The sequence below is a fragment of the Suncus etruscus genome, chromosome 5, assembly GCF_024139225.1.
Source record: "Suncus etruscus isolate mSunEtr1 chromosome 5, mSunEtr1.pri.cur, whole genome shotgun sequence".
NCBI lineage: Eukaryota > Metazoa > Chordata > Mammalia > Eulipotyphla > Soricidae > Suncus > Suncus etruscus.
Window position 1 is genome coordinate 149935010 of NC_064852.1, and position 16922 is coordinate 149951931.

The window sequence follows — 16922 nt, forward strand, 5'->3', positions numbered from 1 at the left end:
TGGGAATCCAAATAAACTTCGAGGAAGAGCTGAAATTAGTTTTTAGATTTATCATTAAAATTTTTTCAAGTGGCTTACCACCATTGAATCCATCGCTTTTGGTGTTTGTAGGTCGATCGTGATCGAGACCTTCTTATTCAGCAGACCATGAGACAACTTAACAATCACTTTGGCCGAAGATGTGCTACCACTCCAATGGCTGTACACAGAGTAAAAGTCACATTTAAGGACGAGCCAGGAGAGGGCAGTGGTGTTGCACGAAGTTTTTATACAGCCATTGCACAAGCATTTTTGTCAAATGAAAAATTGCCAAATCTAGATTGTATTCAAAATGCCAACAAGGGCACCCATACAAGTAAGTGCTCAAGATAAATAAACATCCTCAAAGTTCTCTGCTTGTGTGTGTGTGTGTGTGTGTGTGTGTGTGTGTGTGTGTGTGTGTGTGTGTGTGTGTGTGTGTGTGAGGGAAGGAAGGAGGGAGGAGACGGGGAAAGAGAGTGAGTTGAGGCTGTATGTATAGGGGGAAAAGTTTTTGTACGTTTTACATTTTAAATTTCTATGTTAATGCTTTAATATTTAAAGTACTATTACAAGCTTATACTTACTAAAGATTTATTTTCATAAATGTCACTTTTCTAATCTTATCTCACTTGTTTCTTGTTTGAGAGGCTTGGGTATTAAGAGATCGGTAGAAGTCATATAAAGTTGTTTAATTGGTATTAGAGATACTGGAGAAGAAAATTATTTGCGGCAGCAGCAACATTATTTAAAGTCTGCTTTATTAAAGTGCTCTTGGTGCCCAGTGAGATAGAATGTGCCACAAAATGTAGGCTGGGCTGACTGCTGCCAACGTCACTGTTTCCTTAAGCAAGATTTTCGCGGTAGAAGAGATTTGTTTTGCTTTAGTTAGTAAGTGTGAAAATTACAAAAGCAGGTGAATTCTTTTTTTTTTTTTTCTTTTTTTGGTTTTTGGGTCACACCCAGCAGCACTCAGGGGTTACTCCTGGCTCCAGGGCTCAGAAATCGCTCCTGGCAGGCTCGGGGGACCATATGGGATGCTGGGATTCAAACCAATGACCTTCTGCATGAAAGGCAAACACCTTACCTCCATGCTCTCTCTCCAGCCCTGAATTCTTATTATTCAAAAAAGTTAACTAGGTTTTATAATTGGACATTCATTTGAAGTAGGGATAGATGATTGTCCACCTTGTAAGTAAATGAATAATAAATGCTGAAGAGGGCATATATAGAGGCTTGTTAAAAGTTCTGTATTTGACTTTGGCTATAGTAACTAGATATATTTATCTTAGTATGGTTCTATTGTAAACCCAAATCATACTGAGTGACCCCTAAAAGGGATTAAGCCCGGGCAGGGGTCTCAAACTCAATTTACCTGGGGGCCACAGGAGGCAAAGTCAGTGGTAAATTGGGGGGTGTGTGTGACCCAAACAACTAAAACAAAACAAAAAAAGATTCCTCTAGTGCAGGGCCACAAAATGTTGCACGGAGGGCTGTTTGCGGCCCGTAGAATTTGAGACCCCTGGATTAAGGAGATATCAGGATAGGGAAAATAACCCAACCTTTTGTCTTTTTTCAATTTTCTAAGGTCTTATAATAGAAATTGGCAAATGTTAATGAGAAAACCCTAAAAATCATAACATTTCAGAAATATATTTGTATCACTCTTAAGAAAAACATACATGGACTTATACGCAGAGTTATAAAACTACTAGCTAATGTTCTAGTTGGTAATGCCAGAACTAAGACTAGAGAAGATGTTTTTAGGCTGGAGTCATAGTGAAGCGGGTAGGGCATTTATTTGCGTTGCATAGGGCCTACTCGGGTTCAATTCCGGCATCCCATATTGGTCTCCTGAGCGCCACCAGGAATGACCCCTGAGAGCAGATTCAGTAGGAACACCTGAGCACCATCTTAGTGTGGCACAAAACCAAAACAAACAACAAGGACTAATCCCAGCTTTTCTTATAGTGAAGTTCACTTAGCTTCCATTACATTACTATATTATTTCAGTGCCTTGCTGTGTTAACAGGGAAATTCATTAACAAATCCTGTGTGGCTGCGTTTGTTGGGTGCATTCTTCAGTCAGTACTAACCCTCTTAACAAGGAAGCATGAGTGGAAGGCACGAATATAAATGCCAAGGAACATGTTACCTGTCTTATATTTAGTCTTTGAAATTTGAAGTAGCTGCACTTACTTATGTCTAAAGAGGTGTTTCATATTTTCTTCCAGGTTTAATGCAAAGATTAAGGAACAGGGGAGAGAGGGATCGGGAAAGGGAGAGAGAGAGGGAAATGAGGCGGAGTAGTGGCCTGCGAGCAGGTTCTCGGAGAGATCGGGACAGGTGAGGCCATTTTCATCTTTATTGTTGAATTTCACCCTTTCTGAGTTATCTGAGATTGGCTCATATAAAAGTGTCTGGATATTTTTTTTATTTTTATTTTTTTTTGGTTTTTGGTTTTTGGGTCACACCCGGCAGTGCTCAGGGGTTTTTCCTGGCTCCATGCTCAGAAATTGCTCCTGGCAGGCACAGGGGACCATATGGGGCGCCGGGATTCGAACCGATGACCTCCTGCATGAAAGGCAAATTCCTTACCTCCATGCTATCTCTCCGGCCCCAATGTCTGGATATTTTTAGAAAATGAAACTAAATATTTAGATAGACACAATAACAATTAAAATGGTTTATTCTAAATTATTAAAATGGCATAATTTTTAATAATTTAATGATTATTTGATTAAATTTATTTAAATAATTTAAATTTTAATTTAATAATAAAAATAAATTAAAAATAAGTATAGGGGGCAATTGAAAATAAGTTGACATTTTTTCTCCACTCAAAATGAGTGGAGAAAGCTGACAGATTGAACCAGGACCTTCACACATGTGCAAGTTTTGCTCTGGTCGTTTTATTAGCTACCTTAGTTTTTTGTTTGTTTTTGTTTGTTTGTTTTTTGGTTTTGGTTTTTGGGCCACACCCAAAAACCCGGTGATGCTCGGGTTACTCCTGGCTATGCGCTCAGAAGTCACTCCTGGCTTGGGGGACCATATGGGACGCCGGGGGATCAAACCACGGTCCGTCCTAGGCTAGCGCTGGCAAGGCTGACACCTTCCCTCTAGCGCCACTGCCCCAGCCCTGCTACCTTAGTTTTTATTTTGTTTTAAAGTTTTGTAGTAATCATTTTTCTCCATTTGGGGGTGTGTAATCACCTCTTTTTCCTTTGTCTAAAATTTTCAGGAATTAGTCAATTTTGACTTCTGATATTTTAGAAGTCGGGCCCTTTATTTCTGACATTTTAGGTTCAAAGGATCTTAATACATCAAATTGAATTATGTATTGCAAATGTGTGCGGTTTCCAAGTGAGGAAACTTTCCTAGCCATCAGTCCATTCATTGGTCCTCCTAACCTTGATATCTGAACCAAAGCAGCATAGCTACCTTGGGCTCCTCCTTCACTCTAGTGCTGCTGCTTTTCCTGTAGAGAAGAGGGAGAGTAAGCCATTGCTTTGTTGCTCCTTCAGAGACTTTCGAAGACAGCTTTCCATCGACACTCGGCCATTCAGACCTGCCTCTGAGGGGAACCCGAGCGACGATCCCGATCCTCTGCCTGCCCACCGACAGGCTCTCGGAGAAAGGCTCTACCCTCGTGTCCAGGCAATGCAGCCAGTATGTACACTGCATACTTGGCTCTCTCTTCATTAGCTAATCTCTTTCTTAGGGTGGACATAAATTTGAAACAGAGTTTAGCTACTCAAAGCTTGTGGGTGCAGATTGTGGTAGACAGAAAGCTCAGAAAGGGACTGAAACAGCTTTGCTGGACACTGGTTGGCTTGACCTGCCTGTGCCAGGCTGGCATCCAGTTTTTATTTCTTACCATGGATGCTAGTACAGTTGGCTAATTCAGGGTATGTTATTGGTCCCATTTCTTTCATTAAGTCCTTCATCTTAATTATAGGCCTGTTTCTCTCTTCATCCCACTCTCAAGGGAAAGAAAACATGGAAATTATGGTTTATATATTAGTAAGGCTATGAGATCTGTAGATGTTAAACTACTTTTAATGAGACTGTGCTAGTTGCATGGACTGTTAGCTCCCTAACATCATTCTTTACAATTAACTTCCTGAGCTTGATAAAATACCTCACAGATTCCAATTTCTTTTGTATTTGATATCTGAGCTCCCTAATATTTTCCCCTTTGGGAGGGAGGATTACTGGTTTAGTCAAGCCTTCAAGTGACTGGTGAGTAGGATAGAAAAACAACAAAACAAAACAAAACAAAACATTTGTTTATTATGCTTCACAGGCCTTTGCAAGTAAAATCACGGGCATGTTGTTGGAGCTATCTCCGGCCCAACTGCTTCTCCTCCTAGCAAGCGAAGATTCTCTGCGAGCAAGAGTGGATGAGGCCATGGAGCTCATCATTGCCCATGGACGGTAATGTGAACAGTGGGGAAGCCTTTCCATTCACACATTATTTGCTTGCTTCAGCATGTCGGCACCACCCAGATCTTTGGTTTTAATTGTTTTTGTTTTGGGGGGATTGGAGGAATCTCCTGCCTAGTGGCTGTTCCCAGTTATCTTTAGCCAGCTGGGTGCCAGCACATGAGAATGTGTTGCTGCTCAGGCCATGCAGTCCTGGGACCACCAGCATGGATTCCCCTTTCCTTCCCTGGAGAGGCTCAGGAGGCCACATGGTGCTGAGGGGTCGGACCTGGGTCAGGTTCACATGTGCTATGTCCCTGGCTTTAGTGGTTTATGAGCCCATGACTTAAAAACCCATGATTGGTTAGTATAAACTGAATTTCACATATATTACTAAACAGGTAAAATTTTAGTCATCATTGAATTTGTAAAGGTCACTTATGGATCTAATATTTAGAAATTATTTTTAAAAATATATTCAGGGGCTGGAGAGAGAGAGATTAACTGGTGGGGCACACAGTAAGTCCAGCCAGGTTCAATTCCTGGTACCACTCGGTCCCATAACACGTGCCAGCAGTGGTCTATGAACACATAGTCAAGAGTAAGCCCTGAGCTCCAGTGGGTATCATCTAAAAACACTTTTCTACTCCTGTGTCATTCCCCCAGTCCCCTCACCCCCCTAAAAAGGGGGTACAAATTTTACAGAATATTTGTAAAAGCAGAAGCCAGATACTTAAAGGATTTAGAGAATGATTCTTAAATTATAGCTATAAGCACAAAATTTCTTTTAGGGTCCGAACTTTAAAAATATATGTAAGTTTTTGCTTTTTAACAATTAGTATGCACTATGCCTATTATTATTATGAAAATCATCTCTCCTGAGGTTACTCTCATACCCATTTTTAAGCTCCGAAGTGTTCATTATTTTTGCTATATGGAGTACTTGGCAGGTGGTGGGGTAAGTGGTGCTAATCTATCTCTTTCTCTCACAGTATTATTAATACACATCTATTTTTAATTTATGTTGTACTGGGAATTGTTCTAGCTCTTTGCGCGCTCACCCTCTCTTAAAATCAGTATCATTAACACATTTATTTTTAATTTATATTTTACAGAGATTAGAACCAGGGCCTCACATGCCTAGTAATGCTCTCCCAAGTCATGCCCCTGACCCCTAAAATGTTATTTTAAATGGAAAATATTTTTCCTAGTAATGCTATTGAATGAGGAACATTGACTAGATACAGTCTTAGAAGTAAAGCAGCAGAGAAGGCTCAACAGCTGTTTCTATTTTAGGGCCTTTGGTTTAAACTTAGTACTTCCCACGTTGAGTAAAATCACATCTTTGCCTTCACCTCCAATGATCCAGGAGCAGGGCAGGGCAGAGCAGGGCAGGGGTCACGAGGAAGGTAGTAAGAATTTTTGGCCTGCTTGGTATTTTTGTTGTTTAAGGGAGGCTATTTTCTAGGGGATCATTGAGTAAATTTGGGAACCTCTAAGCTAAGCTAATAAAATTTCTTTACTTTTTATTTCTTCCTTGGATTTTGTGTACTTTTAAAGTTTATTCATAACTCTTCCCCGTCTTCTCAGCACAGTGATAACAGCTTATAGTGTCATAGAAAAAGTTGAAAGAAATGTACATCTTTTATAGGAAAGATGTTTTTTATCAACTCTAAGCCCTAGAAGTTTGTTGTCAAAAAATGTGAAAGATGTTTCTGTTTGCTTTTAGGGAAAATGGAGCAGATAGTATCTTGGATCTTGGGTTATTAGATTCCTCAGAGAAGGTACAGGTAAGGGGTGGTTTTTGCATACTGATAATAATCACTTGAAATCCAAATTAAAGAGGGAAAGAAGTATTTCTTCATTATAAAGAAAATGTAGGGGCCGGAGCAGTGGTACAAGCCATAGGGCATCTGTCTTGCGCACACTAGCCTAGGACAGATCGTGGTTGGATCCCCCAGTGTCCCATATGATCCCCCAAGCCAAGAGCGATTTCTGAATGCATACCTCCAGGAGTAATCCCTGAGCATCACTGGCCCAAAAACCAAAAAAAAAGGTGGGGGGGGTGAAAATGTATTTTGACACCTAATTACAGATGCATTGAATATCTAAGTAGTAAGATTGGTACATAGAGAAGCATGACAAGGTGGGCATGTTTACCCATGTGGGCAAACCCTTAGTCCTGGACTACAGGGAAGAAAATGTCAAGGACTGGGGGATGGGTGGGGGTGAGGAGGAGGCAGAATGGTATTAACATAGAATCTGTGACCAGGACTTTGGACAATTCGTAGATAGAGAGGTACAGGAACTTTACACATCACATTGTAAGAATCAACATTATTATAAACATGGATCCTAAACTAAAAATGGAAACAATGATTTTAGGGACTATTGGGAAAATACAGACAGTAAGGAACTTGCTGCTGGGTTTCATCCTCTGCACCCTATATTCTCCCAGAGCCCTAGTAGTGATCCCTGGACAGAAGCCAAGAGTACGGCCTGAGCACAGCCTGAGTGTGCTCGGAAATCATAGCTCCAAATAAGTTAATAAAGCTAATAAAGAGATGGGGTGGAGGTGGGGAGTTGGGAGGCACTGTGGGGCTTTCATGGACTGACATTAGTGATAGGTTTGGACTTGAAACATCATATACTTAAAACCCATTAACAACATTGTAAGTCAGATTGCCTCAATAGAAATATTTTTTTTAACTCAATCCAGAAAAACTATTTTTAAGGAGTTAAGGAAATAAGCTACCATAATTTTATTAAACAATCTATGTGCACAGAGAATGTAGTTGCACAAATTTTCTGTAGAGTTGATTTATCTACAGAAAGTTACATATTTAAGTATGAATACTGTTAAAGGGGCTGGAGTAATAGTACAACAGGAGGACCCTTCCTTGCCTTGCACATGGCTGACTCGAGTTTGATTCGTGGCATCCCATATGGTCCCCCGAGTTCACCAGGAGTAAACCCTGAGCACTGTTGGGGTTTACAGAGCCAAAAGAGAATGCTGTCTAAAGGATCTGATTCCACTTCGAGAGATTTTAGAGAACCTGTTGACATGTTTTGTTTTATTGATTATTATTCTTTTTAAATCATTTTTGTCACTTAAAATTTCTTAAATTCTTGTGTCCTCAGGAAAACCGAAAGCGCCATGGCTCAAGTCGCAGTGTCGTGGACATGGATTTGGATGATACGGACGATGGGGATGATAATGCACCTTTGTTTTACCAACCTGGTAAAAGAGGCTTTTATACCCCTAGGCCGGGCAAAAACACAGAGGCGAGGCTGAACTGTTTCCGAAACATTGGCAGGTAAAATAAGCTCTTCGAAGTTTCCATTTGTGAGATTTTTTATAAATACATGGCTTTCTCCAATGTTGATCTAAGTTGTGCTGTAGGGAATTTTTCAAAATAGTTACGTATATTATGTATGTATGTGTAGATTAGAAAATAGTTATTTAACTATTTACCTGCTTTATTTTTAGGATTCTTGGACTATGTCTGTTACAGAATGAACTGTGTCCTATCACACTGAATAGACATGTGATTAAAGTGTTGCTTGGTAGAAAAGTAAGTATCTTAACTGCTTCTACAACTGAAACATTTGTCCTTAGTAAAGGAATGGTACAGCAGCATACTATTTGTAGCATTAATGCCGCACTTTAAAGCATTGTCATTTCAAATGATCTCAAATAATCTGGCACTGGAAGAAGTCAGCACAGGGGGGTGGGAGGTAAGTTTTATCATGTCACAACCAAATCCCCTGACACCTGTGGCATATTTCCATGTTTCTAAAATGGTAAATAAATTTGGCCACACTCAGTGATGCTCAAGGATTACTCTTGCTCTATACTCAGGAATCACTCCTAGTGGGTTTGGGAACCATTCAGGATGTTTGAGATCAAACCTGGGCCTGTTGCTTGCAAGATAAATATACTGTGGCTGCAGCCCCAGGGCCATTATTTCTAGCTTGTAAGAGTGGAGGTAGTAAAGTAGCATTGTTTCGAAAAGAATGTAAATGTAAGTAGTGGAAGAAAGGGAGAAAGGAATCTAATGACCTAAGAAAAGGCAGCTTAGCCTGCTTTTACAACATTTTGATAGTTAGACAATTCCATTATAATTGTAAGATGAGTGAGAGGGGATGGATCAATGTGTTTTTTTTTTTGTTTTTTGTTGTTTTTTTTTTTGTCACACCCGGAAGCACTCAGGGGTTACTCCTGGCTCCATGCTCAGAAATCGCTCCTGGCAAGCTCAGGGGATCATATGGGACGCCAGAATTCGAACCAATGACCTCTACATGAAAGGCAAACGCCTTACCTTCATGCTGTCTCTCTGGCCCCAGATCAATGTTTTTAATGTCTAATACTCATTGTGCATTTTTTGATGTAAATACAATTGCTAAGATCCCTAAAGATCTTAGAAATAATGGGGGAATTTTAGTATTTCTAAAGACTAAAAATACTAATTTTCAGTCTTCTAGAAATCGAGTCTTTCGGATTCTTTTTTATTTGGGAAGGGGGCTGGATTTTGGGTTTTGGGTCACACCCAGCAGCGTTCAGAGGTTACTCCTGGCTCTACATTCAGAATCGCTGCTGGCAAGCTCAAGGGACCATATGGGATGCTGGGATTCGAACCATGGTCCTTCATGCAAGGCAAATGCCTTACCTCCATGCCATCTCTCCAGCCCCGTCTTTCAGATTCTGCCTATGTACATCATATGTATGATACAAATTGTTATGGTTAAAGCTTGGGGGGAGCAGAAGAATCACTCAGTGCTCTCTGTTAATCTACCCAAATGTACCTGAGGCTTCTATTGACCTTCTGGGTCATTCTGAAAACCCTTACCCCCCCCACACTCCTACCCTAAATACTATTTTGACAAAACCATCGATGAATATTTCTTTTATTTGTACTTAGTTTACAAACTTGTGCTTTTTTTCCTTCTCATTCTGAACTATTGAATTTTTTAAATGGTCCAATCAAAATATTCTTGCTCAAAGAACTTAAAGCGTAAATGACTGGAGAGATAGCACAGTGGTATGGTAGGGTGTTTGCCATGCCATCAAACCCAGTTTTGATACTTAGCACACTATAAAGTCCCCCCCCCCCCCCTCGAACCTACCAGGAGTGATCCATGAGCACACAGCCAAGAGTAAGCCCTAAACATAATCCCAAAATAAAACAAAAACAAAAACAAAGCTTAAAATGCTTAGAATTGTTACATGAGCCTTTTAAAATCATGGTATTTTAAATTACTCAAGTTTCATTAAATTTTAATAAGCTATTGAGTTCAGTTAAAAATACCATCATCTGGGGCCGGGAAGGTGGCGCTAGAGGTAAGGTAGGTCTGCCTTGCAAGCGCAGCATAGGACGGACCGTGGTTCGATCCCCCGCATCCCATATGGTCCCCCCAAGCCAGGGGTGATTTCTGAGCGCATAGCCAGGAGTAACCCCTGAGCGTTTTGGGTGTGGCCCAAAAACCAAAAAAAAAAAAAAAGAAAAGAATACCATCATCTTATAAATATTGCCCCCTAGGGATATACCCTAGGAACACAAAAATATAATTCAAAAATCCTTTCCTCACACCAATATTCATTGCACTGCTATTTACAATAGCCAGACTCTGGAAACAACCCAGATTCCCTTCAACAGATGAATGGCTAAAGAAACTGTAGTGCATGTACACCATGGAATATTATGTAGCTGTCAGCAGAGATGAAGTCATGAAAATTTCTTATACATGGATGTACATGGAATCTATTATGCTGAGTGAAATAAGTCAGAGTGATAGAGATAGACACAAAATAGTCTCACTGGTCTATGGGTTTTAAGAAAAATTAAGGACATTGTTGTAATAATCCCCAGAGAGAATAGAGATGAAGCCCGGAAGGACCGGCCCACAGTATGAAGCTCACCACAAAGAGTAGTGTTGCAGTTAGGGAAATAACTACACTAACAGCTATCATGACAGTCTTAATGAGTGACAGAAGTAGAACGCTTGTCTCAAATACAGGCAAAGGTTGGGAAGGGGGGGGGGGTATTGGTGGTGGGAATGTTGCACTGGTGAAGGGGGGTGTTCTGTTAATGACTGTAATCCAACTATAATCATGCTTGTAATCATGGTGCTTAAATAAAGATTTTATATATTAATAAAATAAAATATTTGATGAAAATCTAAAAAAAAATATTGCCCAAACTAATTAGAGTGTATATTTTTGGGTTGGGGGCTTGGGTTTTGGGTCACACTCAGTGGCACTCAGGAGTTACTCCTGGCTCTAATCTCAGAAATTGCTCCTGGCTGGCTCGGGGGAACATAGGGGATGCCGGATTCAAACCACTGTCTGTAATGGATCAGCTGCATGCAAGGCAAACACCCTACTGCTGTGATATCTCTTTCCCCAGAGTGTATATTTTGTTTTGGGGCTACAATCAGCAGTACTTTTGGGTTTACTCTTAGTTCTTTCAGGACACCATGCAGTGCAATAGACTGAACCTGGATCTCCCAAATGCAGGGCATGTGCTCTAGCTTGTTGCCCTAGGATGTATGTTTGGTACAAGACAAGTTTTCAGGGGCCGGAGAGATAGCATGGAGTTAAGGTGTATGTATGCCTTGCATACAGAAGGATGGTGGTTCGAATCCCGGCATCCCATATGGTCCCCTGAGGCTGCCAGGAGCAATTTCTGAGCATAGAGCCAGGAGTAACCCCTGAGCGCTACCGGGTGTGACCCCCAAAACCAAACAAAAACAAAAATCAAGACAGTTTTCAGTCACTATTTAATAGTACTGCCAAATACATTATTTTGACCTTAAACATTTTTGGCTTTATATACTAGTTCTGTACGTAAAAATGTTAATATATAACTAGAGCCAGAGTTGGATGTTACCTCTTTATTTATTTATTTATTTATTTTTTTCGGTTTTGGTTTTCAGTCCACACCTGGACTTACTCTTGACTCTGATTAGGAATCACTTTTGATGGGGGAATGCTGGGAATTGAACCTGGGTCCTGCCACGTGTGTGATAAGAACCCTCCATTTTTCTCTCCAGCCTTATCTCATTTTTTTTTTTTATTAGTACATTGAAATCCGGTTGACTAATGGAGTTTCTTTCCCATGATTACTTCTTAGGTCAATTGGCATGATTTTGCCTTTTTTGATCCTGTGATGTATGAGAGTTTGCGGCAACTTATCCTGGCTTCCCAGAGTTCTGATGCCGATGCTGTTTTCTCTGCAATGGACTTAGCGTTTGCCATTGATCTGTGTAAAGAAGAGGGTGGAGGGCAGGTAAAGCAAATTCTGAACTTTTTGCTTCTGGCAGGAGACTTTAATCTTACATAATCATCCTCCTAGACTCTAGCGTCTCATCCGCTAGCCCTTTAAACAGATTTCTAAAGCAATTTTTAGTTTGTGCTACTCCACTTCCTTGTACAACTTCATCCATTTACTTTATAAAACAAAGGAAAAACTGGTTTAACATTACCTTAGAAATGTTTCTCCTGTTATTAAGAATGGCTGTATTAACTCTTCCTATACGAACCATTGTGTTTTAGATTGCCATGTGTATCTGTGATATACAAAAATGGATTCTGGATATTGGCAAACTAGCATGCAGGATTCTGCATAGTCTCTAAGACAAGAGGGAAAATCGGCGTTATAGGTCCAACACAGACAGCATATAGTGAGGAGGAAGGGGGAGAAGGATTTAATAATTTTCAAAATAATTCCTAGCATCCATTTACTATAAGTCACATTTTAAAAATTGGGAAAGGGCATGTTGGGGATTGTGCCATTAATAACCATCACATATATATTGTGGATGTAATTTACTGAACTTCAGTCACTAAAGAATGCTTTATATCTGTAGTAATAATTAAATTAATAAGGGTCCTGGATGGAGGTGGACCAGGTGCCTCCATCCACTTCCAGCCGGCAGGTTTCAGGGTTCAGGTTAGCGGTGAGGAAATGACCCACAAGCAGTTAGTCAAAGTCAAGAGACATGAAGCTTGATTAATAATACGCTCTAGCCACCATGTGTAGCTTCTAGGCTAACCTTTTAAGCAGCCCCCTTTGAAGCTGCACTGCATATAAAACCTGTCTCTTATCCCTCCATGATGCTTCCTCTCCTGAGGCTTCTTGCTGAATCTCTCAGAATCCTCTTTACAGCCCCCAGGCAACCCCTTTATTACTACCTTCCATAGACCCTTCCCAGAAATGGGCTGGTCTTACCATCATGTAAGATTAAACAGGAAGTTAGGGGATGGGGTAACATTATCTTTTAAGTACTTGACAGATGTAAAACTGTCTTTCCATTAACTTTGTTTGACTGCCTTGACAAAACTACCACTGACTTTTTCACAGGTTGAACTTATTCCTAATGGCGTCAACATCCCAGTCACTCCCCAGAATGTGTACGAGTATGTTCGGAAATATGCAGAGCACAGAATGCTGGTAGTTGCAGAACAGCCATTACATGTAAGTATTTTCGAAAAAGTCCCTCTTGATCCGGTGAGACTATTAGTGTATCTTCCAGATACACTGACTCTGCAGCATCTTCAAACCAAATTGAGTTGACATAGTATACATTTCACTTGAGTTCAGACCCAAGTCTTTGTTCTTTTGGGTTAAATGATTTGAAAAGATCAGAAAGCAGATTTGGTGAGCAAAAAGTTGGGAAGAATGTTTGTGGGTGTAGAATGACTACTTTTTTGAGTCGTTTGGCCTTATTTTGGGGGCTGAGGGATGACCGGCTTCTGGCATTTAGAATGGTATTTAAAGAGGTATTGTAATGAGAGAACGCTTAGCCAAGAGAGTGGAGAATAGCAATTAAAGTGGAAGAAACAAAGGTACAGACTTCCCTTTCAGGGTTGTGCTGAGACAGAGTAGCCTCCTTGAGTTTTTGTTAAAGGCCAGTCTTGAAAACACTTTTCTGCTTGCATTGTGATGATTGGCTTTTTCTACATCTTGGTTATTTTCTGCGAGCCATGGTGACTGAAATTCAGACTCCCCCCAAAAAAGTATATGTTAATCAATCATTGATTTATTGGGCACAGCTAGTCTGACATGCCAAATTTAGCAGGGGAGCATTCTCACAAGCCTGCCAAAGGCCAGTCCTGCTATGTGAACAGACTGTTTATCCTTCCCTTTTTCAGGGTTTCCTCTTTCTTAGAGAAGCAGCCCTGTAGTTTAGTACAGACACTGTCAGATTAGATTGTCAGTGTTCCTGATTGTGTCTGGAAAGAATTGTGGAGGCTCTGTCAGGATTTAGATCATGGAGGTACCATTCTTTAGCCAGGTGACATGAGCAAACTACTTAGAGATGATGTGGTCATCTTTCAGCAAGCTGAGAGATTGAGGGTTTTTTCCTCATATTTTTTTCCCTCGGATCTTGAGGAAAGAAATCCTCACACTTTTTACCATTAGAAAAATGTACTTGGTTAGCCACTCGTATTAGTACTTGACTTTAAACCTGTAGCCTATTTTTATTTTCTGTCTTGAATCTGTCAAATTCAAAATAGGAAGGTTTGGATAGCTCAGAGAGTTCTATGACAGTGGTAGAGGGAAGTGGTCACTCTGGACCAGTACTGGATACTGAAAGGAGGTGACGTGATATACATGATACCATATCAATAACAATATTGCAAGCCATAGTGTCTAATGGGGAGGGGGAGTGAGGGAGAGACAGGAAAAATGTGTCTGCCCCTACATAGGGAAACGGGATTTTGATCAAGGGAAGTGAACACTAGTAAAGGCATTAGTGTTGAAACAGTACATGCCTGAAAATCAGTCCTGAGTAACTAATTCTTGGTGATTGAATTAAAGAAATTTTATGAAGAAATTTCAAAGCACAGGGAACAGGGAAATAGCTCAAATGAGGTAGAGCACATACCACCTAGCTTGTGTGAGTTCCTCGGTTTGCTCCCAGCTATATGGCTTTCTTTGCTTTCAAACATACCCCTCACCCCTGAACAAATTTCGGAACACAGAACTTCATGATTTTCTTAAGGGTTAAGGGCTTAACATGTTGACACTGGCACTGTGACTTGTGTTATTATAATTTTTGGGGGGGGGGGTTTGGTTTTTTTTTTTTTTTGGGCCACACCCGGCGATGCTCAGGGGTTACTCCTGGCCGTCTGCTCAGAAATAGCTCCTGGCAGGCACGGGGTTCCATATTGGACACCGGGATTCGAACCAACCACCTTTGGTCCTGGATCGGCTGCTTGCAAGGCAAATGCCACTGTGCTATCTCTCCGGGCCCGACTTGTGTTATTATTAAGATACATACATGACATTAAGTCACTAGTTGTGACTCACTAGTGGTGTGCATGCATATCAGCATATTAAAGTGATAACTATATCTTAGGTTAGGTTCTTAGGTTGCTTCAATTTAGGTATTGGGCTTTAACAACAATAGATTTAATAAAGACATAACTTTTTAAATCTCAAGGCAATGAGGAAGGGTCTACTGGATGTGCTTCCAAAAAACTCATTAGAAGACCTGACAGCAGAAGACTTTAGGCTTCTGGTGAACGGCTGTGGTGAAGTTAATGTGCAGATGCTGATCAGTTTCACCTCTTTCAACGATGAATCAGGTATGAAAAATTCAACTCTTCATTTTGTATATTATTTTTGACAATTGAACTATCATGGCTCAATTTTAGGCTGTATTTTTTTTTTAAAACAAGCAATATGTTTAAAAGACTTAGATTGGGGATTTGTTTCATCAATACATCATGTAGCACATGTGTAAGCCCTAGATTTGGTCCTTGGTATTGTACTTCTCTCCGAACACGGACAAGTATGCACATATATCATATTATATTATTTTATCTTATATATAATGTGCATATATATAAATAAAATTTACTGCTAATCATAAGTAAAACTTTGTGGCCAACAGCTCAATGAAAAATACATTCAAAATGGTCAAGAGAAAAAAATATCCATGTAATAATTGTTACCACTCATTTGTAATTGATGACAAATTGAAGAATTTTCTTTGATGTTGAAATGCCTGGAGAGATAGTAAAGCAGGTAGGGTGTTCTATTGCACACAACTGACACAGGTTCAAACTCTGGTACCATTTATGCTTCCCCAATCCTGGAGTACAGAGCCAGGAATAAGCCCTAATTACCACTGGTACCACTTGGCACATACATGTGGTTAGTGCCTCCACCCCAATTTTCGTTGATATTGACTAGCTCTTGGCATTACATACTTAATAGGATACACATACATGGAGAATGAAGAAAGAATAAATAGAAGTAGTAATTACCCTTCTAAAGTAACATTGGGACTAGAGAGAGAGTGCAGAGAATAAGGTATGTCTTGCTTATAACTAATCCTGGGTCAGTCCTTGACACGACATGGTTCTTAAGTGACTGAGCCAGGAGACAGCCCAACACTGCTGCGTTTTATGCATAACCTTCCACCATTTCATTTCCTTTTTGGTTTTTGGGCCACACCCGGTGACGCTCAGGGTTTACTCCTGGCTACGTGCTCAGAAATTGCTCCTGGCTTGGGGGATCATATGGGATGCTAGGGGATCGAACACAGTCTGTCCTAGGTTAGCACATGCAAGGCAAACACCCTACCACTTCCGCCACCACTCTGTACCCTTCCACCATTTCTTAATTTGCCACGACTTTTCATCAAAGTCTTATAGTCTAGAAATAGTCCAATAATTGGAATACTTTGAAAACTTTAAGAAAATGATTTGGGGAGGTTAGCTAATTTTTTAATTTTAGATAATTGTACACATGAAGATAGGTATGTTTTATGCTTTGTTTATCATATTTTGTAACAGCTTTCATCCAAATTCTTGTGCTACTAGATTTGGATGAGTTTCTTTATTTTTCCTTTATACATGACAATACGTAGGTCACAGTAAAATAGGTTTTTTTGCCTTTTTTAATCTTGTGAGATAATTTATTCTTAGGAGTGGAGATTGAATAAACTCTGCTCCCATGTATGATTCTCCAGTTAGCGGCATTCAAATGTAGAGTCTCTGTTCCTGTCCATTGTCATTTCCTAGACTCAATGAAGGTGAACTTGCCTTTTTAAAAGCTAGCACAGGCTGAAGAGATAGCTCAAGAGTTCATATGTGGAAGGCCTTGGTTCAGTTCCCAGTCCTTGCCACCACATGATCCCCATGCCGGAGGAGCCCTGGAGTAGTACGGGGTGTGACCCCAAAACAAAAATCAAAGATAAAAGCACACTTTATGCAGCTGTACTGCTATGTGCTGCTGAGGAAATACTGGCTAGTTAGCAGGCCATGGGTATTGGGTTCCTATCCTCCACTAAAAACAGACACCCAGAACAATGCTTTGTGGTAGGAGTATGGGTATGGGGCAGAGTAGCTCCTCTAGTGATGTATAAATTTATCAAAATGTTAAGATAATTATAAATTGGGGGGGGGTCACACCCAGCAGCATTCAGGGGTTACTCCTGGCTTCACGCTCAGAAATTGCTCCTGA

At 40.3% G+C, this 16922-nt stretch overlaps 1 protein-coding gene across 1 annotated transcript in view; it reads left to right on the forward strand.

The window, feature by feature from the left end:
* The window catches only part of UBR5 (ubiquitin protein ligase E3 component n-recognin 5), a 120666-nt gene that overhangs the window by 98682 nt on the left and 5062 nt on the right, over positions 1 to 16922 (forward strand). Inside the window, exons 48-57 of the mRNA XM_049773823.1 lie at positions 112 to 355; positions 2253 to 2364; positions 3543 to 3687; positions 4325 to 4455; positions 6173 to 6233; positions 7585 to 7760; positions 7934 to 8018; positions 11577 to 11732; positions 12807 to 12920; positions 14893 to 15037. Coding sequence (XP_049629780.1) covers positions 112 to 355; positions 2253 to 2364; positions 3543 to 3687; positions 4325 to 4455; positions 6173 to 6233; positions 7585 to 7760; positions 7934 to 8018; positions 11577 to 11732; positions 12807 to 12920; positions 14893 to 15037 — 1369 coding nt within the window. The remainder of the gene's footprint in view (positions 1 to 111; positions 356 to 2252; positions 2365 to 3542; positions 3688 to 4324; positions 4456 to 6172; positions 6234 to 7584; positions 7761 to 7933; positions 8019 to 11576; positions 11733 to 12806; positions 12921 to 14892; positions 15038 to 16922) is intronic.